The 27,511-nt window shown below is 37.9% G+C and overlaps 1 protein-coding gene across 3 annotated transcripts in view; it reads left to right on the plus strand.

Annotated features, from left to right (window-relative positions):
• LOC143023451 (uncharacterized) overlaps nt 1-17,553 on the plus strand; it is a 153,849-nt gene extending 136,296 nt beyond the window's left edge. The window contains exons 5-9 of one of the 3 annotated variants that reach the window (XR_012966179.1): nt 528-771; nt 1,778-1,914; nt 2,200-2,415; nt 2,507-2,661; nt 3,646-3,785. Coding sequence is in view for 2 of the 3 variants with exons in the window: in XM_076181975.1 (XP_076038090.1) it covers nt 528-771; nt 1,778-1,914; nt 2,200-2,415; nt 3,646-3,820; nt 7,238-7,400 (935 nt within the window). In the remaining variant the exon portion in view is untranslated. Of the gene's footprint in view, nt 1-527; nt 772-1,777; nt 1,915-2,199; nt 2,416-2,506; nt 2,662-3,645; nt 3,821-7,237; nt 8,151-8,221 lie in introns of those variants that run through there. The other 2 variants (XM_076181983.1, XM_076181975.1) reach the window with 2 other exon arrangements.
• The last annotated feature ends 9,958 nt before the right edge of the window (nt 17,554-27,511 follow it).

Genomic DNA, 27,511 nt, shown 5'->3' on the forward strand with positions numbered 1-27,511 from the left:
CCGCCCACTGTGACGTCATAATTAGGAAGTCAGTCTGCGAACTTGGGTTTATACTGAGACAGGTTGGAGAGAGAGAGAGGAAGAGAGGAGAAAGAAAGGGAAAGAAGGAGGAAGAGAAGGAAGGAAGAGAGGGAAAGAAGGAGGAGAAGGAAGGTGGATGAGAAAGAAGGAGGAAGAGTTGGGAGAAAGGAACATGAGAGGGAAGGAAGGAGGAAGAGGGGGAAGTGCTGAGGAAGAAAGAGAAGGAAGGAGAAAGAGAGGGAAGAGGAAGAGAGGAAAGGAAGGAGGAAATGAGGGGAGAAAGGAGGAAGAGAGGGGAGAAAGGAGTGAGAGAGTGCAAGAAGGGAGAAGAGAGAGAAGGAAGGAGAAAGGAGGGGGACAGAGGGTCGGCGAGAGGAACCAGAGGTGCGAAAGAAAGACACGACGCAAGAGGTTTCCGTGAGTCTTTCCCTCCGCGGGTCTCAATGAGAACCAGAGACGATGCATCATCCCCGAAGTCTTCTTACCTTTTATGTCTGCCGTTCCAGACTGCGGCGTGACTGTCGGCCACGCCTCCAGTATGCCCGACCTTCATCACGCCGCCTCCTCAGCCACCCCGTCCGCCTACCAGCTCCGCCATTCTCCAAGCCGCCCCACGCATCACCGCCACCACGCCACGCCTCCAGCCCCCACCACCACTCCAACGGCCACGACGAGTAGACATGTCAGAGCTGCCAGTACCCCGCCCGTGTACTTCCAACCCTCTGCCGCTAGGCTTGGTCGCACCTACAGGTTGGTATTCCTCTGTGTCCAGAACCTCGAAAACGAGCAGGATGCCCAAAGATTAGAGATGAAAATAAATAGATAACTCGATAATTGACCTTCCCAAAAGATCAACCTCAGCCCTCAGAATTACTAAGACTGTCACTTACCAATTGTACTAATTTTTTTTTTTAATGTAAGAAAATAAATCGGTACAATTGGTAAGAGACAAGCAATTCCGAGGGCTGGGGTTGAATTTTTTTAGAAAGAAAAATTACAGATTTATTTATTTATTCATTTGCCACAAAGGGTTAAAACAACTGAAAGCTCATAGATATGTGTGTGTGATTCACCATGGTCTTGGATCACGTGTTGTACTCGTGATCGACATCTATTTTCCTCCCGGAGGAAAGCTCAGAGCTCATATGTGACCGATCTATGGGTAATGCAGTGTGACCTTACACCCACACATACACCCCACTCCTCGCCCACGAGAGTTAGTTAGAGTAACAACCTGCAGCGCAGCAATACTGAAATTATTTCAGCCCTGGACGGGATTCCAACTTGGACCGCTGTAGCAGCGGTTGAGAACGCTACCACTGCGCCGTTAAGTGTGTGTGTGTGTATGATATATAACTGTTGAGACATTCTGACAGGTTGACATAAGCGGAGTAGGAAACACATGAGTCTTAGTCTTGAGTTTATTCCTGACTAGTTTCGCAGGTATGCTTTTTCAAAGGAAGAAAGCATACCTGCGAAACTAGTCAGAAATTAACTCAAGACTAAGACTCCTGTGTTTCCTACTCCGCTTACGTCATAATATATAACATATATATAATATATTATATATATATATATATATATATATATATATACATATACATATATATATATACATATATAAATATATATAATATATTATATATATATATATATATATATATATATATATGTGTGTGTGTGTGTGTATGTATGTATGTATGTATATATGTATGCGCATAATTATGTATTTAAGCTTTTCTTTCCCGTCTCACAGCTTGGGCCGCGACTATAGCTGGTTGGCGGCGACCGGCGAGGAGAGCGGCGGCTCGACCGACTCTCTCATCGAAGAGGCGGACCGTGCCCGAGCCATGGCCTTCCAGACGCCCTCCTACGCCCTCGGGCATAGCACAGGTGAGTCGGCGGCTTCAGGCGCACGCCCATGGGCAGAGAAACAGCCACGAGCTCGCAAGGGTCAGTTTTGGCAACAGTAATATTCTTCATATAATATGTAAATGAAATGATGGAGGGTCCATACTACACTAATAAGTTCCTAGATGATGTAAAGATCATGTGAAGAATAAGAGATAAAATTGCATATGTTGCAACAAGATAAAAGTAGTATATTTATACATGGAGTCAAATGTTAAGATGAACCTTAATAACAAATGGGTAAAACCTCATCTTACATTCCTCCAGATGCAGTCTATTCCCCACCCTATCGACGGAGGCGCCGAAGAAGAACTAGGTCCTCGTACAGTGCCCTGCCCACCACCTCATTTGTCACTGCCGCGGCGACCTCCGCCCCAACATACAGAGTTAGTGACTCCTTCTTCAGGAGTTTGAGTCTTACTAAAGCGAGTTCTGAGACGGACCTTCGGCGAGCTGGGACTTCTGGGCAGATTCGCATTACAGGTGAGAGAGAGAAAAAGAGAGGGAGAGAAAGAGACTGCCTAATGACAAAAAAAGAAAAGGGAATTGTTATTTTTCTTTCACTTTTTTCCAGCCGGCCCCATTAAGAAACAAAAGGTCTCCTGCTGGCTTGTTCTTCCATTTTGAGAGAGGAATAGAAAGGAGGGGAGATGTTTAAAGAGAAGAAAAAGAGCAAGTGGGAGGGACCTCATGAAGAAGCTAAATGTAGTAATGGGATACTAAACGAAAGTGAGTAAAGGTTAGATAGATAGACCAACTGATATATGGATAGCTAGATAGTTAGTGATGAGGCATTGCAGACCAGTGCTTCACCCCTTCCCATGGTGCCCTCAGACAGACAGACATAAGGCACCCAGAGTTTTCAAGAGTTCTAAAGTTGATGTCATTCTGGACTAAGAAATGGAATGAGACCAGCGATTAGGTACCTATTAATGATGGTTATGTGTGATGGAAATTAGAGAAAACCATCTTCCCAATACCTGTAAGCATTCTCATCTCTATGTGGAGCTGCAGCTCTGAGGGATTGGCACTCATTTTCTGGACAGTGCCCAGGATCCCTCTAACATTGAAAGAGCTTCCCCTTTTCACAAGAAGAGCTGACAACTGGTGTCTGCTCCTTCTTCCCCCTCCTTCTCCTTTTCCTCCTCTTCTTTCTCCTCCTCCTTCTTCCTTTCCTCCTCTTTCTCCTCCCTCACCTACTCCTGGTAGTCAGTAAAAAAATATATATTCTCACTAATATGATATAGACAACTGTCCAATTTTTCTTCCAAGAGAGATCTTTTGGAAGGTCTGAGGCCCATTACTAACTAATGTGGAGCTGTAGATTTCCCACCAATAAAATTCAAGGCAACTGTTATTATTGTATAAATAGGATGATGTAGGGATTGACATAGTCTTATAAATCAGTAGTAGGTATTTATGAATAGATAACCACCTCTAAGGCCTTACAAGTGTATTCATAGTGTGCTCATTTCCTGACACATCAAGATGTTTTGTATGGGTAACAAGACTGTCTCACCTTCCACAGAGAAGTATATATGGTGCCAAACCTGAACCATCAAGAGGAGGCAAACTTACCAAATTGAGGTCAGACGAGGAAGCTACCCTAGGTGTCCATGAGTGGATCAATCAAGGTCCTGTGGAGATCACAGTGTTGCAGGAATAGGATTACATTTGAACACACAGTGCCTCTCACTGCCCTACCTCTTACAGGTGTGTCCACAGGCTTGGGGGATGGAGGGCTGCCCTACTTGCCATACCGCTCACAACATCTCTTCATGGGCCAGAGGGTCAAAGTCATGGCCCCAGGGGGTGTCTCCCAGGCCAAGGTTATCTCCACTCCCAGCTCTTCCGCCGTCACAGTCATGCTCCTTACTGAACCTAATAGGTATGTTGAGGTTGACATCAGTTTATCTGTTTATTTTTTCCTGATAAGTAAGCTAAATCCTGGTATGGGAGGGGTGTTAATTGGGTATTAATGTGTATGAAGTGGGTGTGTGCTCTGATTCATCCACCCTCCTTATAAGGTGGAAAGGACCTATAATATATGCATATATTTACCTAGTTATATTTTATGGGAAGGGGAGCTACGCTTGTGGTGTCCCACCTTTGTATCTCGCAGTGTCTGGTTTGCTCTTAAATTCATGAATGGTTTTTGAACACACTATTTTTTTTGTCCAGTTTGTTCCAAATGTCCACCACTCTATGTAGAAAACGTTTCTTCTTCAAATCTCTTCTATAACTGTTTTTTGAGTTTCTTTCCATGTCCTTTTGTGTTTCTCTTGTCCCATTTTAACAAGTCCTCTCTATCGAGTATTTCTGTGCCCTTCATGATTCTATAGATGGTCAGTAGGTCACCTCTCTCTCTCTTCTTTGCTCCAATTTAGCCAGTCTCTCTTTATATGACAAGTTTGAAAGTCAAAAATGGCTGCTCTCTGAATTCTATCTATTTTCTTTATATTCTTTTTGGTACTGGGTGACCACAATGTCGCCGCATATTCTAGTCTAGGCCTTATCAGTGTGACTAATATTTTTTTTACCATTTCTTTGTCCAAATATGTAAATGCCACTTTTGTTGATCTTAGTAAGTTATAGGATTCTCTGACAATTTTGTTTATTTGTTTATCATAGGACAAGTCATTTGAGATAATTACTCCCAGATCTTTTTCAGATCCCACTTTCTTTACCTCCTTAGTTCCAATTTTATATTGTCCTGATATTCTAATTTTACTTTTTCCAAACTCAATTATGCTACATTTCTTAATATTGAAGTCTGCTTTCCATTTCTGACTCCAGTTCCATACCTTATTCAGGTCTTCCTGTAGTATTTACCTAGTTGTAATATACGGGAGGGGAGCTATGCTTGTGGTGACCCGTCTTTGTATCTCTCCGCATCAAGTTTTATCTTAAAATCTTGTATAGCGTTTGCACATACTGTTTTGTTGTCTAATTTGTTCCATGTATTTATTGCTCTGTGTGGGAAACTGTTCCTTTTCAAGTTTTTTCTATAACTATCTTTTTTCAGTTTCTTTCCGTGTCCTCTTGTTTTACCGTTGTCCCACAGTAACAGGTCGTTCCTGTCTAAAACTTCCATTCCTTTCATTATTCTGTAGATAGTCAGCAAATCTCCTCTTTCTCTTCTTTGTTCCAGAGTTGGTAGGTTCAATTTGGATAGTCTTTGCTCATATGTTAGTTCGGCGAGAGTTGGTGCTAGTTTGGTTGTTGCTCTTTGTAATCTTTCTAGTTTCTTATTATTCTTTTTGGTACTGGGTGTCCAAAGTGATGCTGCGTACTCAAGTTTTGGTCTTATTAGTGTAGTGCAAATGCCACTTTGATTGACCTCAATAAGTTGTAGATGTCTCCGAATATTTTATTTATATGCTTATCTGGTTTCATGTCCTTTACAATCATCACTCCAAGATCTTTTTCAGAGTTTGCTCTTTTTTTTTTTTTCTCCCCCAATTCTGTAATCTTTTGATATTCTGTTTTTACTCTTTCCAAATTCCATTATACTCCATTTCTTTATATCAAATTTTACTTCCCACTTTTGAGTCCAATTCCATATCGTGTCCAGAACTTGTTGAATGAGTTGCAGTCCTCTTCCGTTTTTACCTTCTTAAGTAATTTTGCATCATCTGAAAAGAAATTCATATAGCATTCCACGCCTTCATTCATGTCATTAATGTATACGGCGAACATGATCGGGGCCAGTACTGATCCTTGCGGGACACCGCTTTTTACTTCTTCCCAGTTGGAGAATTTTTCTCTAATTACAGCTCTCATTTTCCTCCCAATCAGGAAGTCTTTCATCCATTCCAATAATTTTCCTCTGATGCCATTTTTTGACTCTATCTTATTTATTAGTTTCCTATGAGGTACCTTATCGAATTTGCAATCCGTGTATGTGTGTATATATATAAATAGATACATATATATATATGTATCATATATGAGGCCCCGCATGGAGAAGTGTCCCATGCGACACAATGGCCGGTTTTGAGTTACGCACATATAACACTATTTTGGCCCTTCTACTTCAATCCGAGCATGTTGGAAAGGACAAAACGTGACCTGCAATATGGTCGAAACATTTCTAAAACAAAGTGGTAAAACCTCACGCTCGCTCGGCCAGCGCAGCAAGTCGAGACTTGGCGGGGAGTAGTGTGGCAAGCGCCCGGCCGCAGTGTTGTCAAGGTCAAACTCATGCCATCCAGAAGAGCCTACAGTCCAGACTTCTTTGACCTGTCTACAGTCAACCTCCCTGTGAAGTACCAATATGACAGGTTGCTCACGAGGGAGAAGATCACTGACCTACAGTACCTGACTGACGAGTTCATCGCCCAGGCCGATAATCGTCAGTGGTGGCGGGACCTGTTGCTTCGGCAGCAGGACCTCCGCACCCAAGGTGCTCTGGTGTCCTCTGACAGCGAATACGATGCTGATGACCCAGATAACATAAACATGGAGTACGATAGCGTGCCGGCTCCTAACATGGCCTAGCATCTAGGTTATCTGGTTTTGTTGGTTGTTTGTTTGTTTGTCTACATGTTGCTTGTTTTTGTTTTGATCTCTGTAACTCACATCAGTGGTTTTGTCTTGAAAAATACATTAAAACAATGTTTTCATTATGCTCGTAGCTTCAATGACAACAAAGTTATTCATGTTTTATGTCTCCAAAACTTTGGAAGCGATTTCTGGCATTTTAAAAATTGGCGCATGGGACACTTCTCCATGCGGGGCCTCATATATTGATGAGAATGTATTTAACAGCAAAAATCCTATGTTATTCTTTCAACCGGATGAAGTCATCCAGCTTAACCCATTAACTCCGATATGCCGCCCGGGAGGCAGCACTGGGGAGAACCGATATGCAGCCTGGGTGGCACGATATTCAACCCCATACAGAAATCGCGCTAGATTTGGTAGCGCTTTCATACTTTTAGGGAAGTTTGTCTGACTTGTCAACACTGCCCAGAGAATGCTACGATGCCAGTTAGTGCTTTCATACAAGCGGTAGAGCGTTGATACACATGGTGACAAGGGAGTGCTTTTTGCATCTTATTTATCGGGATTATCTACCTCAATCAGTGTGATATTAGTATAAACATGCCTCAAGGAACTAAGAGGAAGCTTTTGTATGCGAGTAATAGTGATCCATGTGATCGAGGACCAAAAACAGAGGAAAGTGATTGTGATAGTGACACTCGTAGGCCATGCAGGGCTAGTGATGCCAAATCCAACAAATAATTTTTTTTGCACGTTTATGGTGTCCCTAAGAACTTGCTCTATCTATCTGGTGCAAAAGGTGCTTGAAACCAAACTGCGCTGATACCAACCATCGTGCAGGATCGGCTGAGCACGCCGTAGCACACCGCCCGAGTCTGGTGGTAAAAATTGCCGCTACTGATTCTCGCACCAGATCTACAACTTCCGACCTTTCTCATGGCCATACTAGAGTGGGTATATGATTTTTATGTGTCTTGGCCGATGCGCCTGAGTATTTCAAAGAAGTTAAGCATAATTTTATTCAATTTGGTAAGACTTGATTTTTCGGTCATAAATTCGTCATCAGAGACGAATTGATTTGAGGGGTCGTCGGATTTTATGGGTCAAGGGTTGACCTGGGATGAAGTGTGATTATGATTCATCCAGAACCAATCTTGGCTTAATTTTGACTTCTAGTTGAATAAAATAATGTGGCATAGGCCAAAACAAAATCTGTAGAGGGTGTCTGGTTTAAAGGTTAATTTGTGGCAATTTGTGGTAGAAATTGATTTTTTCCTTTTCAATCAACATTCTTGTTTTAATTCAACTACTAGCTCCACCTTCTCTACAGTTAACATCACCCTCTTCTGCCATGGACCAATTCACACCTTTTGGTTTGTCTTCATATGGGTACATTTCATTTGTGTTCCATCAAAATATGTGTTCACACAATATGTCTAGGATACGGATAATCAGCATGCAGCTGTTGCTCTGGCATGGTGTCAAGAAATGTTTGCGCAAACGAGCTCACTGCAATTGTTCGTTTAGATGAATAGGGTGAATTTTGGGCTCTACAAGCTCCACATAACCTCAAACCAGTTTTATGAACTTTTCATCACTCATGACTACTTCACAGTGCAAAGCAACAGGCTGAAGGTAAATCATGCCCTCACCCTGTTACAACCATGTGACTTATACATAACAATGTCCCCCACCACACCACTCATGTTAGAGGCAGTGTAGAAAGACACAACACCTCCACAGCACAGTGTACTAATTTCTTTTCTTTTATCTCCTTTGACAGCTGGACAGGGGTTGTAGTAACACTTCCTGTTGAGAAAGTTCTCATTGCATGGCCACGCTAGCAGCCCTCAGCTTGTTTTCTAGGTAACCATTACTGCAGTAGGTTGTTGAAGCTCATCTAAGAAAGGATATTGGGTCATTGTGAGAACCTGAACTGCAAGAACAGTAAGTCATTAAGATGTACAAATTCATGAAGACATTGTTGTAAGGAGATGTGTAGGGGGGTGGTGAGGTGCAGTAAGGTCATTGTACTCCAAGATAATGCTGAACTGATTATAAGAAAAAATAGAATGTAATCAGTTGTATTGTAGATAGGGAGAATAAATACAATATGCCACAAAACAGTTTAGTTTCTGGAATAATTATTCAGTCTGTTATTTTAAATTTCACCAGGATTCTATGTATATTCATCTTAAGCTGTATAATATGTATGTATTGATGGCCCAACACATATTCAGTTAAAAACTGTAAATCTGAAATCTATCACATATTCAGTTATAAAAGTGATTTTGAAAATTATATAAAAAAAATTACAGTACTGTATTTGTATTTCAACAAATGGATATTTCTTTCCCTGCACAATCCATCACATATTCTGGTAGATTTTTATAATTTACTCGTCTCCCAGTTAAAAAATTATGGTTACACCTTTGCATAAGAATGGTGTCATGTTACATTCCTGCTACTGTAGGGTGAGGATTAATCTAAGTCATTGTCAACCAAAACAGCTTGGTCAATATTAGTTACCACATTAGGCCTGTGCAGTTAAGATCACAGCATCATTAGTGACCAAGTTACCAAAGCAGTCACATATCCAGTCATTCATGATTTCATCAGTCTTAATTCATAAGTCACATATTGTCCATGTAGTTACTCATCAGCCCACAGATCATAGTTATGCTGTGGACACAAGTCATAAAAATCATGATTCATCATTGTCATTGACCACATGGCCCTGAGGTCTGTTGTAAACTGAAAGTTGTGGTAGCTATGCTACTTGTATGTGCCATGTGATTTTAATTACAGTATATCAATGGTTTCTAAATGAATCAGCATATATACAGTGATTTTTTTATGTGAACTCTAAAGTATGGATGAACTGCATACATCCTGCTCAAGATTATGAATAAAAAGAGGTAAATAAGAGGAAAACTGACAAATTTGTCTAGAAATATATTATGCAAGTGCTTAAAGATTAGCCTGAAAGCAAGACAGATACTACAGTGGATGTGAAAGACTTTTTAAGATAAAGAATTCCACTGCTCATTAATAGAAGGGAAAGAACTGCCTAAGCGGAATATTCTGACATGGTCCCTGGCAAGAACAAAAGCCTAATTCTGAGGATTTACATGTCTTTTTTCTTATAGTCAAGCACTTATGATGGGTTCATTTAGAAACCATCGCAGTAATTCAAAAACATGTATTACAACTGTCTAGTAAGTCCAGTGTAGTTTTTGATGTTGACTGTATTATTCATAACAGCAACTGGTCATTATAGTATATCAGGAAACTTCCTTCATTAATGAGCTGAACCTTGTCATTAATGAAAGGGTTTGATATTAACTTTGTATTGTGAAATTTATTAAAGCCCCTGGTTGGGTTTAAACTTCTGAGGCTTAATAGATGAAATAGAAGTTTTCATAAAGTTTGGAAAGGATCCAACCTCTTGTTGATGCTTAGAGACTTTTAAGATAGATTGATGATAGTCATGAGATAAAGTTTTCTGAAAGTTTTGAAAAGTCATTTGGTGAGCCAGTATCATACAACTGAACATCTTTTTTTTTAATGTTACGATACCAAGTTTCCCTAGGAAGATGTGCAGTTTCACCAATTCGGTTATCATCTCCGGGTTTGCTCTTTTAAACTGTATTCATCAGAAATGTTATGGTTACCTTTACCCCTTTTATATTGAGGTTTGTGTCAATATATTTTTTCTGCCTGACATGGCTGTGTTGCCAAGTCTCACTGCAAGGAAAAAATAACTTCATGGTAATCATTGTGAAGGTAACCAGCCAATCAGTAAACTTTGTTTTCAGTTTCTTAGCCAGCATGTTTAAATTCACTCCATTGAGTGTAAGATAAAAACTGAGTATGCTGTTTTGTCTTAGTAACTAACAATATGAACACACTTAGAGTTGTTGATTTAAGTGCATTTTCTGGTGTTATTATTGCAATGCCTTTGCTTCGTCTTGCTACATTTCTTCTGACCCAGGGCAGTGGGTTAGATGCAAGGATGACCCATCATCCAGGAGGAGCCAAGATAAGAGAGGAGAGGGGTGAAGGGGTGTGGAGTATGTGGGGATGGAATGGGTGGGAGTGGATTTTATGCCTTTGTTTATTGGCTACCTCCCTTGTAAGGGGAAAAAAACTGTTGGTATATGTATATATGTATTATTGCAATGAAAATATGAGATCAAGTTCAAAAACATTGGTCATTGAGGGAAACAGCATATCAAGTGTGGTTTTTGCATAAGTTTTCATTAGTTTTAGGTAGAATGCATACATCTGTAGAACATGTCAAACTTTAAAATGAGACCACAATTATTGATAATGAACAGTTTAGAAGTATTATAGGTATCCATCTATATACCAAGGGCTTCTTCTCCCTTATAATGGAAGTAGGCAATTATATGTTTAACCACTTCAGTATGAGTCATATTCTTGTGCGCAGCATCAGCTGCCATATGTATGCTGCATGATACTAGTCCCATTATAAAATATAAAGTCACTGCTGTATTACTCCTTCTCTTTCACTCTGAGTAATGATAAACGCAGAAAACATGATCAAACCAGTTCACAGAATCTGGTGGTAATTCTTGTATAACTACAAAGATATATATAATCAAGACACCAATGCTAGCATCCTCATGTACCCACTCACGCCTCATGACGCCAGTTTAGGTGTCATTGTACCGAAGTGGTTAAAATATAAAACTAAATGTATTTTTTCTTTAAAAAAGTTATTAGTGCAATTGCTCATTTTCCTTGCATAACTTCATATGATATACATAATTCAAAGCTGTTGCAAAGTATTTGAAAGAGAATTTGTCTTCTGGTTTGGATAAATTTATAAACAGCAGAAACCATCTGGCTCATCAGGGACTCCTTTTCAAAACATGGCCTAAAAGTTGGATTTTAGATAGAGAAGACAATAAAACACTCAAGGCCAAAATTTATGGTCATTTTGGTGCTTTGAATGATAAAGGATCCTAGAAATTTGTTGTGCACTTAACTGAAGCACACAATTCCATTCATTGTATCTACCATGTCTTGCAGTTCGACCTATCTAGTACAGGGTCCATTTCACAATCAAATAGTCATCAAAGTGTTCATATCATTTATGTACAGAAAAAGTGATAGTAAATGTGTAATGGTTATCTTGTTATATGTTATTCAGATGTGATCTTTGTAATGTATGCTTGGTTGTAGGTTCACTCAATATCTGTACCATGTGTGTAGTATTGTTGTCTTGTTTAAGAATAACCCACTACATATCCATTCTGGTGTTATGCTTCATATTGAAAATACACACAAATGTTTATATGTGTAATTCCATACACATAGTTTTGGTCCAGTATATGTATATATGTATATTATTAGCAGTATTTTCATAGGCAGCCAAAAAGTTGCTTGTAAAGCTTGCATTGTGGGCAATTAGTAACTGAATTTCTTTGCTGTCACTACACCTATATCTGAACAAACAGATGGTGTAAATGCTAAACTGTGGAACATGATTGCTTGTAATGTAGGCTGAATACTTAATGCTCAGAAGGTCTCTGTTTTGTTTAAGAAATTCGGATGTATATTGTTGGTCACATTTAGAGTATGGATGTGCCTTGAGAGTTGCTTTCAATTAATGTAATCTTTTCTTCACAAAAAAGAAAAAAGAAAACATTAGGAACTTGTCAGCCTGCTTCACTTTCTATCTACCTATCTTTCTGTCTTGCAATTTCTCTCTATGTATCTCTCTCCCTTGTCCTTTCTCTCTTTCTATCCCTACCCCCCTCTATCTTCTCTCTCTTTCTATCTCTTTCTCTCTCTGTATTTCATTTTTTCGTGTGCACAAATACACACATATTTCCTAGCAAGTAAACAGATTAAATTTTGACAATATTATAATGTTGCCCAGAGTTTCATTGACTGGAAGACTGCAGCTCCACAGTGCTTGGCAGATGTCAGGCTTTATCAAAATCTCTCTGGGAAGAAATATTGGACTGTTGTCTGCATCATATTAGTATGGAGGCTATTTCTGTGTTACCAGTTTATTAGTAGTGGGAAAGTAGTTATTTTGTTCTTTAAATTTTTTCACTTCAGATAGCCAAATAATAGTTACTGTTGAGCATTAAGACTTCATTTATCATAATTCTAAAGACTATCTGAAAGAGCCTGATTCTGCTTGAGCTATGTTACTTGTATCTCTGCTTAAGTTATTTGATATTGGCTGAACTTTTTTATTTTTTGTATAAGCTGAAATGAAGATCAGATTGTAAGTATGTAGACTTGATCCTAAGCATAATCCATTCACTCACCAGGCTTTGATAATCCAAATTAATATGGTCACAAACATTATGCCAGACTAGAGTATTGATTGTTTCAATATTTTAAAGAGACATCAGAGAAATTATTAATAAGTACTTAATGATTTTGTAGTACTTGACTGAAATATATAGACAAAAAATGGATAGTAATGTAAACAGCAAGTACCAAATTTAGAGACATGTATTTTCGTAACTGTGACTTGATGAATAACATCTCATAACTCAGACTTTGAAGAACCTTATTCTCAAGCCTCACACATTAACATATCATTTTTACTGTTCTACCTTAGTGACCAATTTTGCCTTCAAGAAACCTGCATCACCGTCCAAGTAGTTGCTCATATGTAGTTTAACAGTGAACACAAGTTCACACAGCTTGTTTGTACTGTAATACTAGGCTGGAGCTACAGTATAACTGGATTATACTTGGAAATTGTTCACTTGCACAGAAACTACTAAGCAAGTTTTGACTAAGCTTTGGCTTAGGTTTTGTGAGTTTGAAATAATAGTAAGCTCAGTTAGGTAGTGTTGTTGCAAAAAATAATTATGTACATTTTGAAATCTGTGCCTTGGGTGCAGATGCAACCAGTAAATTCATGAGATAAAAGGACAAAGGAAAAGTGTGAATAAGATTAAACTGATTTTTGTAGCAAATTAGTGAAAAATTAGGTATTGTCAGGAATAGAGATGTGTTAGAGTTTGGGGAATTATTATGATTCCAGTAAGAAGGCTAAGAGACAGGACTAATTTTGTGGCTCTGGTAAACCAAATAGTAATGTTTTCACATGAAATATTTAATCATGTTACAATTTGGCTTTGATGAAGCACCTCAAAAACTTGTTGTCATGTTTTATGATATTTGGAATTTTAAGTATTCTGTTTAAATTTGATATGGTTTAACATCACAAACTTCCCCCTATCAGAAGGCTAGGACGATGTTACATATGATAAATTCTCATTTATAAATAACATGATATTTTGAATGTTTCAAGGAATTACTGAATGTTGGAGACAGGGAGGCTTTCATTGTGACAATGGATGATGCTTGAAGGATGACTGAGGATTGAGGAAAATAATAAAGTTATTGTAAAGGAGGAAGTACAAATAGCATTGGAAGAAAATAAAAGTTAGAAAGGCTTTGATGTCATGCAGAATGTCTTGTGGAGTGGCATGGTTGGTGAAAGTGTTCAATGAAAGAAATGTGAGTGGTGTAGTTATGATGGGATTGGTCTGTTGAATGTGGTTAGTAAAGTATATGGACATACATTAATTGAGAAGGTTGGGAGGGGTTAGTAAAGTACATGGACATACATTAATTGAGAAGGTTGGGAGGGGAACAAAGTGACTAGGGAAAGGCAGTCTGGTTTTAGGAGAAAAATGAGGGTTTGTACATGGTTTTGTGGTAAAACAGGTATATGAAAAATATTTAGCAATAGATAAAGATGTGTTTTGGGCTTTCATTGACTTGGGAAAGGCATATGATAGGTTTGATAGAGAAACTTTGTGGAACATGTAATGATTATGTTGTTCCAGATCTCTGGCAGAAGACCCATGGCTCCCAGGTAAACTAGCAAGAGCCACTGGATTGGTCTGTAAGTCACTCAAGGAAGAAATATTGCATTGTCTATTACATCTATATGGAATAGGGGGAAGTCTATTGAAGACAGTCTGAAGTTTTCCATGAGTATTGGAACATGTGTGAGGGTTTATAATTGAGAGAGTAAATGAAAATTAAAGTAAATATGGAAGTGGTGCTACTTCAGGGTTGTGTAATGTCACCATGGTTTCAGAGTGATTGACACATTCATTATTTGGGAATTTCAAAACAGGCTGGTTTTTGAGTTTGAAATAAGGTAAAAAGAAACGAAAGTGAAGATTGCATATTACATGATTTGTCTAGTTAAAACAACCTAGTTAAATACATCAAAATATGTACAGTGCACTGAACCATATAGTAATTTTGTAGCCTTATGGTCCCCTCCATAGAAGCCTTGCAGCACCTAGCGAGCCATTGTATTAGAAAGGGTTAATTCATTCAGAAAAGTGGGATATGGTAAAAAATTATAATATATCAGTAATATGGTGATTTTGATAGCACTATGTGGTCAACTTCTGATATCAGTTCAATAATGTAAAATATAAGAATGTGGTTGTAGTACAGTTAAGCAGATTTGAAATTTATTTGATTATCTATCTTTTTTCCATACTGATTGAAAATATGGCCTAGTGGAGATGCACATGATTAAAGTGTAGCCATAGCAGAGCATAAAGTATATATTCAATGCAGGAAGAAAAGGCTAATATGTAATATCAGAATACGTGTGTTGAGGGAACATCCAAATAGTCTGAATGTGGAAGGGGTTTGTCTTAGCTGAATAAAATCATGAGACAATAACTAGAACAAATACCAAACCAGTCTTCACACTTAAAGGGTTAATAGAGATAAGTGTAGTGCTTTGAGTGTGGGTGAGGTCTCCCGAATCTAAGTAGAATTGTCTGGCAATAGACAGAAATTTTGTATGTTTATCTCTGCAATTACAGAATTAATGAAAGTCAGGTGGATCTTGATGAATGAGCATTTGTAGATCAGTTTTGCCAGTAATTACTTGTCCCCTGCTCAGAGCTGAAAGGAAATGTGAAAGAATGTGTCATATATTATTAAATCCTCCTTGCAGAAAATTATGTTATATCTACCTTCTTTGTGGTCTTTTTACCATAAAACAAAATTTTATCAGAAAGTAAAAAGAAAATGAGACTGTTTATATATTTTACCTCTATCATCAGAAGCACCCTCTTTGTCAAATTTTCAATACCTGTCCCTGAAAGATATGGGTTTGTTTGAAACCAAAGAAGACCAAAGATAACAGCTAAATGAAAGTATCTTTGAGAAATGTAGGTCTCCAAATTGCTGGTATGGAATGAATATCCACATTATCTTTTAACTTCTCATTGTTTCAATCAAAGAAGTAGTTAAGCTTCTCTACTTGAATATCAGTGTCTTAAATGAGAATAAAAATGAGAGCCATAAATTGAATTATAAAAAAGAAGGCATTGGAGAAGTTCACAATATTGTACATGATTTTACAATGTAATAGATTTTAGGATATGAATGTTATATGGAGAGATTATCAGATGTATGCAGAAATGACCACTTGGGGGTTTTCAGTTTTACTTAGAGATAGACTGTGCATAGGAAATAGGCTCAAATTCAGAAATAAAGAGGGGCTATTAAACCAATGATAGTAATAAGAATATTTGTATATAAGATTATATTTATCTGAAAGGTTAATCATCAGCTATGTATGATGATACAATGCATAGTGGGCTGTCTATGTATTGTCCCAATCTAAAAACATTTTCTGGAATAATTTATATAGTTACTAATTTCAGTGAAGAATACTTGCAGCTGTAGGATTATGTTTAGTGAACTGAAGACTTCTTGTTTTCAATGTGATTGTTCTAGATGTGATGCAGCACCAACTTCTACAGAACCACAAAGTACCATTTTATTTCTTATAAAATTGTTTATTACTTCAAAGAGAATGACTATATGCATTTGTTGTCATGCCATTGACATTATAGAGTTTATTTACTTTATGAATGTTTTTATAGAATGCAAAGACTTTATGAATGATTGTATAAGGCTTTTGTTCATGAAAAAATTAAATAAATTTTGGTTATTACAGTACAGTAGTAGTGGTTACAGCTGTCAATGTGGTTTGGTGTTTAAGATACCCAGTCCAACTTTCCTCTTAGATTCACCTGAGTTTATTATTTACCTAGCTTTATTCATAAGTACATTAGCACTCATTATCATGAGAAATATTAAGTACTGTATATATTTTTGTTACTTTTTTATTTGATGAATATTATCCACAGTTACTATTTTTCAGATGATATTATGCTTTCAAATGTAAACTTATTAACATTTATTTTGTATATGTCATTTAGATTACCAAAGCTATTCATGTTAAGATTTATGTCCCTATGACCATCAGAACTCTTGAATCCTAATCCTTATAGTCTGAGGACTAGTCCACCAGCCTGAACAAATTAACTGGTAATGAAAAACAAAATCTTAACAGTGGTAGCATGTGCTTTTTAGTATTGCAGTAAATATAATTTTCTTTTCACAAACAAAAAATGTTAGAGGACCTTACTACAGTAATTTCATTTTCTATTCTAATAATCTTAGTACTGATGTGAAGTACTTTTGTTGAAAATACTGATAGAACAATATTTCTTTTCATTTTAATATGAGTTCATATAATCAATTATGTATTTTCAGGAAGGGAGAAGACAGAAGATAGGGGTGAATGGAGAATGGTTGTGTATGTATGATGCTGTAATGCATGGAAGGGAGAGAGCTGGGGATGGGGGTGGGGTGAATGATATTTTGAAGCAGCCTGAAGGGATTTCTTCCCATCTTTTTTTCTGCATGAGGGGACAGAGAGGGGGGGGGTGCCAATTAAATGAAATGGCCTTGCTGTGGATGTACTGTGTCATGCTACACTTCTTCTGACCCAGGACAGTGGGCAAGATGCAGGGATGACATGTCATCCATGAGGAGCCAAGAAAAGAGGGAGGGATGGATTGTGAATGGAAGTGGAGTATGTGGGGATGGAATGAGTAGGAGTGGATTTATGCCATTCTTTTTTGGCTACCCCCCTTGTAAAGGGGAAATAGCTATTGGTATATATACGTATGTATGTATGAACCACAACAGTTGCTACTACCACAATTTGTTATCCTTATACCGTACTATGTTGACTCAATAAATGAGGTTCTGAATTTCTATGCTATGAATTTATTTTTCCTGTTTATGGAAGGATGAAGATGAAGTTGGGAATTCTTCAAAACTAGAGCAGTTTCCAGCAATGCAGTACTACTTTTCTTGGTGTTGCATCTGTCAGTGACTATAGTCTCCAATCTTTAAAACAATGTTCTGTGACTCTGGGCCATAGAGGTGTTACAAAAGTCCTTGTAGACATAGACATAGATGATTTCCTGGCAGAGGCTATGCAGCCTGTGTCTCCGACTCCACTCCTTTGTCACTGTCAGTTGATGTTGTGGATACATGTGGTGGATAATATCTATGCCCTATAATTACATAGAGAAGAAAAGGCAAAAGGTGCAGATGAAGAGATGATAATGGAAAAGACAACAGTAAGAGAAAGATGGGCAGAGTATTTTAGGGAGTTGCTAGATGTGAAGGAGGATTGGGAGGGAAAGGTAGTTGCAGTTGGAATCGCTAAAAAAATGACAGTGATGAATGAGGAAAATGGAGGGGAAATAAGGAAAGATGAGATGAAAGCAATTATTAAAATGATGAGAGCAGGTAAGGCACCTGGGTTGGATGGGTGTCATGCAGAGCATCTAAAAAAAGGAGGTACAATGATGGTGGACTGGCTGGTGAGATTTAGTGTTTTTCTAAAAGGGTAGAGTGCCAGAGGACTGGAGAAATGCCTGAATAGTTCCACTTTACAAAGGGATCAGTTTGTTGAGTGTAGTTGGGAAGGCTTATGGGAGAGTTTTGATTGAGAGGATTAGGAGAGGAACAGAGGGAGTAATTGGTGAAGAACAGTGTAGGTTTAGGACAGGTAGGGGTTGTGTGGATCAGATTTTTGTGGTAAGGCAAAGATGTGAGAAAGGTCTAGGAAAAGCTTAGGATATATTTTGGTCCTTTATGATTTTGGAAAAGGATTATGATGGTACGCAGGAAGCACTGTGGGAGGTATTGCAGATATATGGGATAGGAGGAAAAATTTTAAGAGCAGTCAAGGGTTTTTACAAGAGAAATAGAGCCTATGTTAGAATTAGAAAAGGAGAGAGTGAGTGGTTTGAGGTAAAGGTGGGACTTTGTCAGGGAGGTGTTATATCACCTTGGTTGTTCAATTTATACATGGATGGGGTGGTGTGAGAGGTAAATACAAGGGTAATGGGTCAGGGATTGGAGATGGTTAATGAAAATGGAGAAAAATGGTAGATAAGCCAGTTGTTGTTTGCTGACGACGCTGTGCCTGTAGCAGGATCAGAGGAGGGATTAAGGAAGTTAGTGATAGAGTTTGGGGAGGTGTGCAAAAGACGGAAGTTGAAGATAAATGTGGGTAAAAGAAAGGTTATGAGATGTACAAGAGGAGAATATGGTGGCAAATTGGAAATGAATATTAAGGGAGAGAGACTGGAGGAAGTGGATAGTTTTAGATACTTGGGTGCAAATGTGGTGGGAAGGGGAATGGAAATTGAGGTAGAATGTAGATTGAGAGAAGCAAGTAAATGTCTTGGGGTGTTAAAAAGTGTAATGAGAAACAGACATTTGGCAATGGATGCTAAGAGGTGTATGAAGGAGTGACTGTGCCAACAGCACTGTATCGGGCAGAGACATGGAACATAAGAGAGGAAGAGTTTAAATGTGTTTGAGATGAAATTTCTGAGAAGTATGGTAGGGATTACTAGGCTGGACAGAGTGAGAAACGAGGAGGAGATCAGGGTAGAAAGGGAGTTGGGAGATAGGGTTGATGAAAGAGTATTTGGATAGTTTGGGAAAATGGAAAGAATGAGTGAAAAAAAGATTAGTAAAAGAGGTGTGGAAGGCAGAGGTGGAAGGAGTGAACATGAGGGGCCGACCAAGGATGAGATTGATGGATGGGGTAAAAGGGGCATTGGGAAAGAGGGGAATGTCTGTTGAAGAAGGAAGGGAGAAAACAGAAGATAGGGGTGAATGGAGAATGGTTGTGCATGGATAATGCTGTGATGCATGGGAGCAGGTGGGGACTTGGGTGGTGAGGGAGTAAGTGTGAATGATGTTTTGGTGCAACACATAGGGATTTCTTCCCATTTTCTCTTTTTCTGCATGAGGAAACGGAGAGGAGGGGATTAAATGAAGTGGCCTTGCTGTGGATGTGCTGTGTCTTGCTACATTGCTTCTGACCCAGTGCAGTGGGCAAGATGCAGGGATGACCCATCATCCATGAGCCAAGAAAAGAGGTAGAGAGGGGTGGTAAATGGGAGTGGAGTATGTGGGAATGAGATGTGTGGGAGTGGATTTATGCCTTTGACTTTGGCTACCTCCCTTGTAAGGGGGAAAAAGTCATTGGTATTTGTATGTATAATTACATATTTGTTCAAGATTACTCCAGAACTTATCCAGTTGCTTTTAAAAAAAAATTAACAGTTTCACATTTCACTAATGATTTTGGTGACATATTCCACATATTAATCACTCAGCATGGGAGTGAATATTTCCTTTTGTTGAGTGTTGATTGTAGTTTGAATGACTTTCTTGAATGTCCTCTCATCATACTCTGCTCCCTCTCCACAAAGACATCCTCACTGCACACCTTTTCATATTTCCCACTAACAATTATATATATCTCAATTAGGTCTCCCCTTAATCTTCTATATGAGAATGCAGGTAGATTCAAGGTTAAGTGCTGATTGTGGTTTGAATGACTTTCTTGAATGTCCTCTCATTATACTGTGCTCCCTCTCCACAAAGACATCCTCACTGCACACCTTTTCATACTTCCCACTAACAAATTTATATGTCTCAATTAGGTCTCCCCTTAATCTTCTATATGAGAGTGCAGGAAGGTTCAAAGCTCTCGGTCTCTCTTTGTATTTTAGATGTTTCATTTGGGCAAGAGTCTGGTTGCTCTGTGTTGCACCTTCTATACTGCCTCAACATCCTTCACTAGATAAGGATTCCAAACTTGGTTGGCAAATTCCAAATGAGGGCAAACTAGAGCTATATATAATTGTTTAAACATGTCTGCATCCAAAGCAATGAATGTCCTAATTATTCCTACTACTTTGTTCGTTTTATTCACCTTATCAGCAACATGCTCTGAAAAATTTAGCTTATCATCGATGATTACACCTATATCCTTTTCTGCAATTCATCTTTTAACTACATTGTATAAATGATATGCATCAATGTGTACTTCTGTTGCACCAATTCTCAAGTATCTGGTCTTGTCTGGATGAAAGTTAAGCAGCCACTTCTCTGTCCATCTCTTCATATTTTTCATAACTTTGCCTCCTTCAAAATAATGGCCTCTTGCATCTACACACTTCTGCAAACATCTCTTCCAATCCTGAAAGATCTCCTGAAAGTCTTTCTTCAATAGTCCCTTCAGGTAATTTTCCAATGCCTCTTTCAGTTTCTGTGTTGACTGGGAACAAGAAGAAGTCAAAAGGGCCCAGGTCATGGATGTAGGGTGGGTGTTGTAACACTTTCATTCCCCTGTTGGCCATCCACATGGTCACTTGCATTGACCTGTGGCATGGGACATTGTCCTTGTGGAACCACCATTCACCACTGCACCAATGCTGTGGCCTTTTCTTCCTTATCTTCTCTCTGAACCTTAGTAGAACTTTAAGGTAATACTCCTTATTGACACTTTGACCCTCAATAACCCATTCAACAGGAATGAGCCCCTTGGGGTCAAAGAAAGGAATAACCATGGCCTTCTCTTGTGACCTGCTCATCTTTGCCTTCTTGCGCCTGGGGGATGATGTGTATTTCTACTGGGTACTCTGACTTGTGCTCTTAGGGTTGTAGGTGAACACCTAACTCTCGACGCAAGTCACTACCTTATTCAGGAAACCAAAATCAGCCGCTATCATATCGAGAATATCAGTGCAACATTCCATATGAAACTGCCTCTGATCGTCGGAGAGAATCTTTGGCACGAAATTGGCACAGACCTTGTGGAGCTTCAGATCTTCGGTCAGAACTGTATAATGGTGTGTCACTGGAAAAAGGCAGCGAACGAGAATCACTGGCCGATAAGAAGATTGCGAAGATGTAATATTGTTCAAAAATCCCTTTCCGTCCGTGCTCCAGATTACAGCTGACACACTCAGGAACAATAGGCAATCCTTTGACGAACGCAGATGACGATGATATAAATAAAACTTTAAATAGTAGATTTTAAACTGAAGACCACGTGGGACTGCAATAAAAATCGCCGGGCGCGTCCGCAGAACACGGATCCTGAGCATCATCTAAAAAAAGAAAAAAAAAGTGGTAATAATTGCCTGGCTGCAAAAAAAGAGAAAGGGAGAGAAAAGTACACGTGCTCGCGAAAAAAGTATAGGCTGGTCCCAAAATTAACAACAGTTCAAAGTTCGAAGTAACGTTCGGAATACATTTAACCCACAAAACAAAATGTTTACACAATAGCAAATGTTTTGACGCGCTACCACCATTTTATGTAATGGGGTGGCTAATGATACTCGGCGTATGAATAAATTGATAAAAAAAAATTAGCACTACAGAGACAAAATTTGCGCTTAGTTCGAAGGCAAAATCAAGACTGAGCCTCTTGGGCACACCAACTTAGGCGGTAAAACTCTCGAATGAGCGAGCAGAACATTTGGTTCTTACAACATATTTATAAAATACAAACAAAATATACAATAATAATAATGTACAACATTTTTATAACACCGTCCTAGCCTCCCGATAGGGGGAGTTTGTGACGTTAAACCAAATCATCATCATCATCATCATCATCATCATCATCAAAAAAACATGTATCTCCCGATCTAACAACACCCATGCACAATATACAATAACAGATGCACAATGCTACAAGTACGTATGTATAATACACAATAAAAGTACAATGCTACAAGTACACCAGTACAACTGTATCCACTATGCCAATAATAATACCAACAGCTTCAGATATCATCCTCACAGTTATTCAACGGTCTTGCATCACTAATCTTCGCACTTCCTCAATGCTTTCCTCCCTTTTTAAACAATTGTTTTTTTTTTAATCTAAGTTACTCTCGCTTTATGTCACTATCTAATACAATTGATTCCATTTTCAACCAACACAAGGATCACGGACTAGAGTTCTATTTTCTTGCCAAATTCACTGGCACATGATGAAACTTATAGGTAGTGTGACACAAAATTTAAACACTTGGATGGAGTTAATCATCAATAGTGCGAGTGGGTTACCAACTCGGTATCCGCCGGCCGTGGGCCGTGACACAAATAAAACGAAAGAAAAAAAAAATTCGACACGACAGAACTAAGTGTGGATGGACATCTCTAGGCCTCATCTCTTTCCCTATCACAAATCTTTGACCCAGCGTACAGTCAGCAACGTTGGCCACACTGCGCTCACTACCCTTGTTATTCCTATTAATAAATGTGTTTGTTTATTGGGCACCCCAGTAGGCTATCTCCCTCAGATGACCAGTTAACCATCTGTTGGTTATGACCGTCTTCGTTAAATGACGCGTCTTTAATGACATCAATAATCGCCTTTGCCTAAACTACTCTACGTTGTTTAATTATTTACACGGTATATACACGCAAAGAAAGAAAGAAGAAAAAAAAGGAGGGGTGGGGGAGACGTAGACTGATCTGTTGGTTATGACCGTCTCCCTTAAATGACTCCTCAGTGGATGGCGATACCTCCCCCGCGTCCTCGACCGATTCAGATTACTCTCTCTGGACTACGACTTGATATTTCAAACCCTTTTACATTTTCGTATGTAAACCGATTTAATTTAGTCGGAATGTTTATAGTGATATACATAATTCCAGTGTTATGGAAATTACGCAGTTTTCTATCTTTCTTCTGGATGTGGAGTTTTTGTAAACAGCAGAGGGCGTGAAAATGGGATTCTCCGGGTTTCGGACGAGTGTGCCACCCACGTTGGGTATGTTTTAGATGCGAAAACATGGGGGATACTGTAGGGGTGGAGAGGAGGGTCTGGTCCCAGTTGCTAACTGTTACTAAGTATGAGAACCAGAGTCCTTCCTATATTTTCTCCACAAATCCATGTGATGTCCCTAAGTTCCTCTAGTAACAGTGTTGATATCATTTACTCCTGCTGTTGATAAGTGTCTTCTCCAATCCAGCTGTGGCTTATTGAAATTGCCCACAATCACTTTGTACTTATGTTGTAGGTCACTGACATCCTGCATCAACGGTAGTAGCTTGATATCATCATTCCAGTGATTGTTGGGGCTTCTATGGACTGAGGCAGATAAGAAACTTTCTGTCCCACTGGTTATTTTCAAACAAATATATTCCCTGTATGGAGATTCAGTGTGTACGTTCACAAAATTTATCCTGACCATCATATATGTATTATCAATCCTCTATCATTTTGACTAGGAATATGTTTTCCTATCGTCTCATACCTTTTAATGTTATATTCATCTAAAGTCCTCTCATATTTTTCTATGCTTTAGATTAACTTCTTGCAGTGCATATGTGGTATATTATGTTTTATTTCCTTGATTTTCCACTTTATCTCATCTATTTTTTCCTTAGTACGAACATTACTAAATAACAGTGGTTAGGGGGCCGTTGCGGTGAATTTCCGATTAATATTTTTTTTAAATCGAAATATTCGAGAAAAAAAATTGCCTGTCATTTAGTGGCCTTTGGCAAGCCAGTCCTGAAATATTTCAGCGAAATACCAAAAAATAAAGGAGTTATGACTAGTTTTCTGACCCCCCCCTGCTTCCTACTCCACCCTCGACCACTGGTGTATCATGTTCGTGTATATATATATTCTAAATAGATAAAAAAAAAATCGAAAGCAATTTCCCCATGATCTATAGGCCTATAGTAACCCCATTCTGTAATATTTCTGCGAAATACTAAAAAATAAAGGAGTTATGACTAAATTTCTGACCCCCCCCCTCACCTTCCTACACCACCCTCGACCCTTTGCTGTATTATGTTCGTCCATTTATACATATAAAATCGAAAGCAATTTCCCTGCCATTTAGTGGCCTTTCTCCTAAACTAAGAGGAAATTCCAAAAACTGTACAATAATTATTTAGGTATTGCTATAGAGCATTTGTGGTATTTTTTCAGCATGTTCAGTCAATGAATAAATGAAGAGATAGAACGTTTGTGATTAAAAAAAAAAATTACTTCATTGTTTTCAACCAAATGATATGAAAATTGGTGGTGAACATCTCAGTATATGTATATATAACATATTAAAAATTCGCGAAATTCCGATTGTAATTGATGAAGTTTGTTCTAGAGCGCGACGGCCCCCTTAAGCAATCAATACCTCCAGACGGAGTAAAAAAAAAATCAGTGTTGAATGTGTTACTAAGACAAAAAATGGTGTTACTGCTTATTACAAGGTTCGCTAGCTATTTAGGAAAGTAGACCACGAGACCAGTTGGTACATAGGGGTCCATATCTTCAGCTATTTACTCAGTTAAAATTCATGGAAAATAAGAAATAAATACACAAAAACAGAAAATTTTATCCAATATAATGTTGAATCAAACTGTTGGTTCACTGACAGTATACTGTCAATGAACCAACAGTTTGATTCAACATTATATTGGATGAAAAATTATGTTTTTGTGTATCTATTTCTTATTTTCCATGAATTCTAACTGAGTAAAAAGTAAGGTGATTCATACTCCAGTTACTGGCTTTTGCTGCCAAAAAAAATATTTCAATAAAACATGGAAAAAAACTGACAAATGCAAACTTTCTGTTAACTATTTCCAGTTGAGCTTGATAGCTATTTTATTCATCGAGTAAACTTTTATTTTTTGTTGAAAATTTAGTTTCATAACTAAAAAGATCTATATAATTCCATAGTAGGAGAGTGATTATTGAATTCATTAAGTTATGCAAGTAGGCTCCAGGCCCCAAAAAATATATATCTGGAATCGACTAAGATAGAATATATAATATTTAACATGGTGATGAAGAGAATAAACTACTTTTGTATAATGTTGGCAACTATCAAGGTTCTTTAGTACACATATTATTATACAATTTCTTACAAAGTATTCGAAAACGTAAATTCCAAAGAACCAATACTTAAAGTTACTCCCTAGTAATATTGTTTTCTATGTTGTCTCTTGATTCTGAGTTGTAAAGAAAACCAAAATCAAGTTGCTTCTTGTAGTCCAAGGATCTCAAAAGCCGTGCATTTAGGTAAGTTTTAAAGTGTATATACTTCATTTGTGATTACCGTATATGTTAATTTATTTGAAAAATGGTCAGGAAATCCGAACCTTTTAAAAATGTATTAATTAATTACATCTCATAGGAAATATTGATATTGAACTTCAAGAACTAATAATCCTGCAGTCTTGAATGAAGCTTCAACAAACTCATAGTAATAATAATAATAATAATAATAATAATAAGTTTATTTGGCAATAAATCAAATACATCAAATACAGATAAAGAAGAAACACGTAGTTCGAAATTACAATTACAATTGTCGAGGATAACACGAAAAAGCACGTGAGCTTATTTCCATTGTGGTCCTCATTAGGGAAGCAATTGAAATTAATTGTAAGTATACTGTGTGACACTTTATGTGTTGCATTTACATACAAAATTGTGTTGCTAGGCAAGAAAAAATACTGTTTTCTTATTCAACTTTTATTTTGATTAGAAACTGAAATACTTGACATATCAATAGTGCTACAAATTCGAGATTAGTACCTCATTTTCGTAAGGTGTGATTTTATTGCTCCATTTTGCATATGGCATGTGAGCCTTTGTGACAAGGTTTGAATTTTGTGGTTAATATACTCTTCATTACAAAGTACGCCATCTTTGTTGAAAGTACAATAGTATTCGTACTCAATATTACTTTGTTTTGATATATCCTTTACTACCAAGTTGTTTTTCATAACCAGTGACAATGTTCTGGGGTTAGATAATAACTTATCATTATTTTCAAGGTATCCTCTTACTTCTTAGGTTCACAGTTCCTTTATTTATTTATTTATTTATTTTTAATGCGAATGACACAGTACTTTGGTAGTAAATGTTTATATAATTATTCATAGTGTCTGCATCACTTGAGTCAGTGTTGAATTTCTCCATTTTGTCTTAATTTTTTCTGGCAGTTTCATCAGAAACCCATAATTCGTTAACATTTGCTTGACCCTATTCAATTCTTGGTGGAGAAGGTACCAGTTTCAATATATTTTGAAAGTTAAAACGTACATGCGTACCACACTGATTTTATATTTTGATGGGCATTTGCTTAAGCCATTCAAACATCTTCCACAGTCACTTAGTCTCCTATACACACTCGTAGTGAATAGTTAAGAGGCGCATTCACTCTCCCAGCCTATAGTGTAGAGTGGTATATAAGATCACATTTTTGTATCTTTAGAAATAAAGTCCCAGGAAAAGGTGGTGGATGGAGGTGGAATGGATGAAAGTTGGTGGGTGTCTTTTGACTTGGCTATCTCCCTTGTACATACATACATATACCAATGACTTTTTCCCCCTTGTAAGGGGAAAAAAGCCCTTGATATACAGATAGAAATAAACTGTACCAGAAGAAGCCTAAAGTCAAGAGGAAATGTCACAAGCTATGTATTTGTTTTTAATCCAAACCAATTATGGATTCATCTGGTAATATTGCGTTCACCCTACAGAGAACAAACTAACAAAAAGGATAGAAAGTATAAAAAATTTGCTAACCAATACTGAGTATGCTGTTTTATTTAATAGAAAATGTATTCATTAAAACCTACTTCCTACATTTACTAATATATATAGTATATATACATACATATACCAAGGTTTTTTCTCCCGTATAAGGGTGGGAGCCAAAGGCAAAGGCACCTATTTCATCATCATATAGTCCAATCCCATTCAGCACTCCTCCCTCACTCTATTCACGACTCCTCCTGCATGACGGGTCATCCCTGCATCTCGCCCACTACCCTGGGTCAGAAGCAATGCAGCAAGACATAGCACATCCA

This window comes from Oratosquilla oratoria, chromosome 3, assembly GCF_046742065.1.
Source record: "Oratosquilla oratoria isolate Oo_2021 chromosome 3, ASM4674206v1, whole genome shotgun sequence".
NCBI classification, from domain to species: domain Eukaryota; kingdom Metazoa; phylum Arthropoda; class Malacostraca; order Stomatopoda; family Squillidae; genus Oratosquilla; species Oratosquilla oratoria.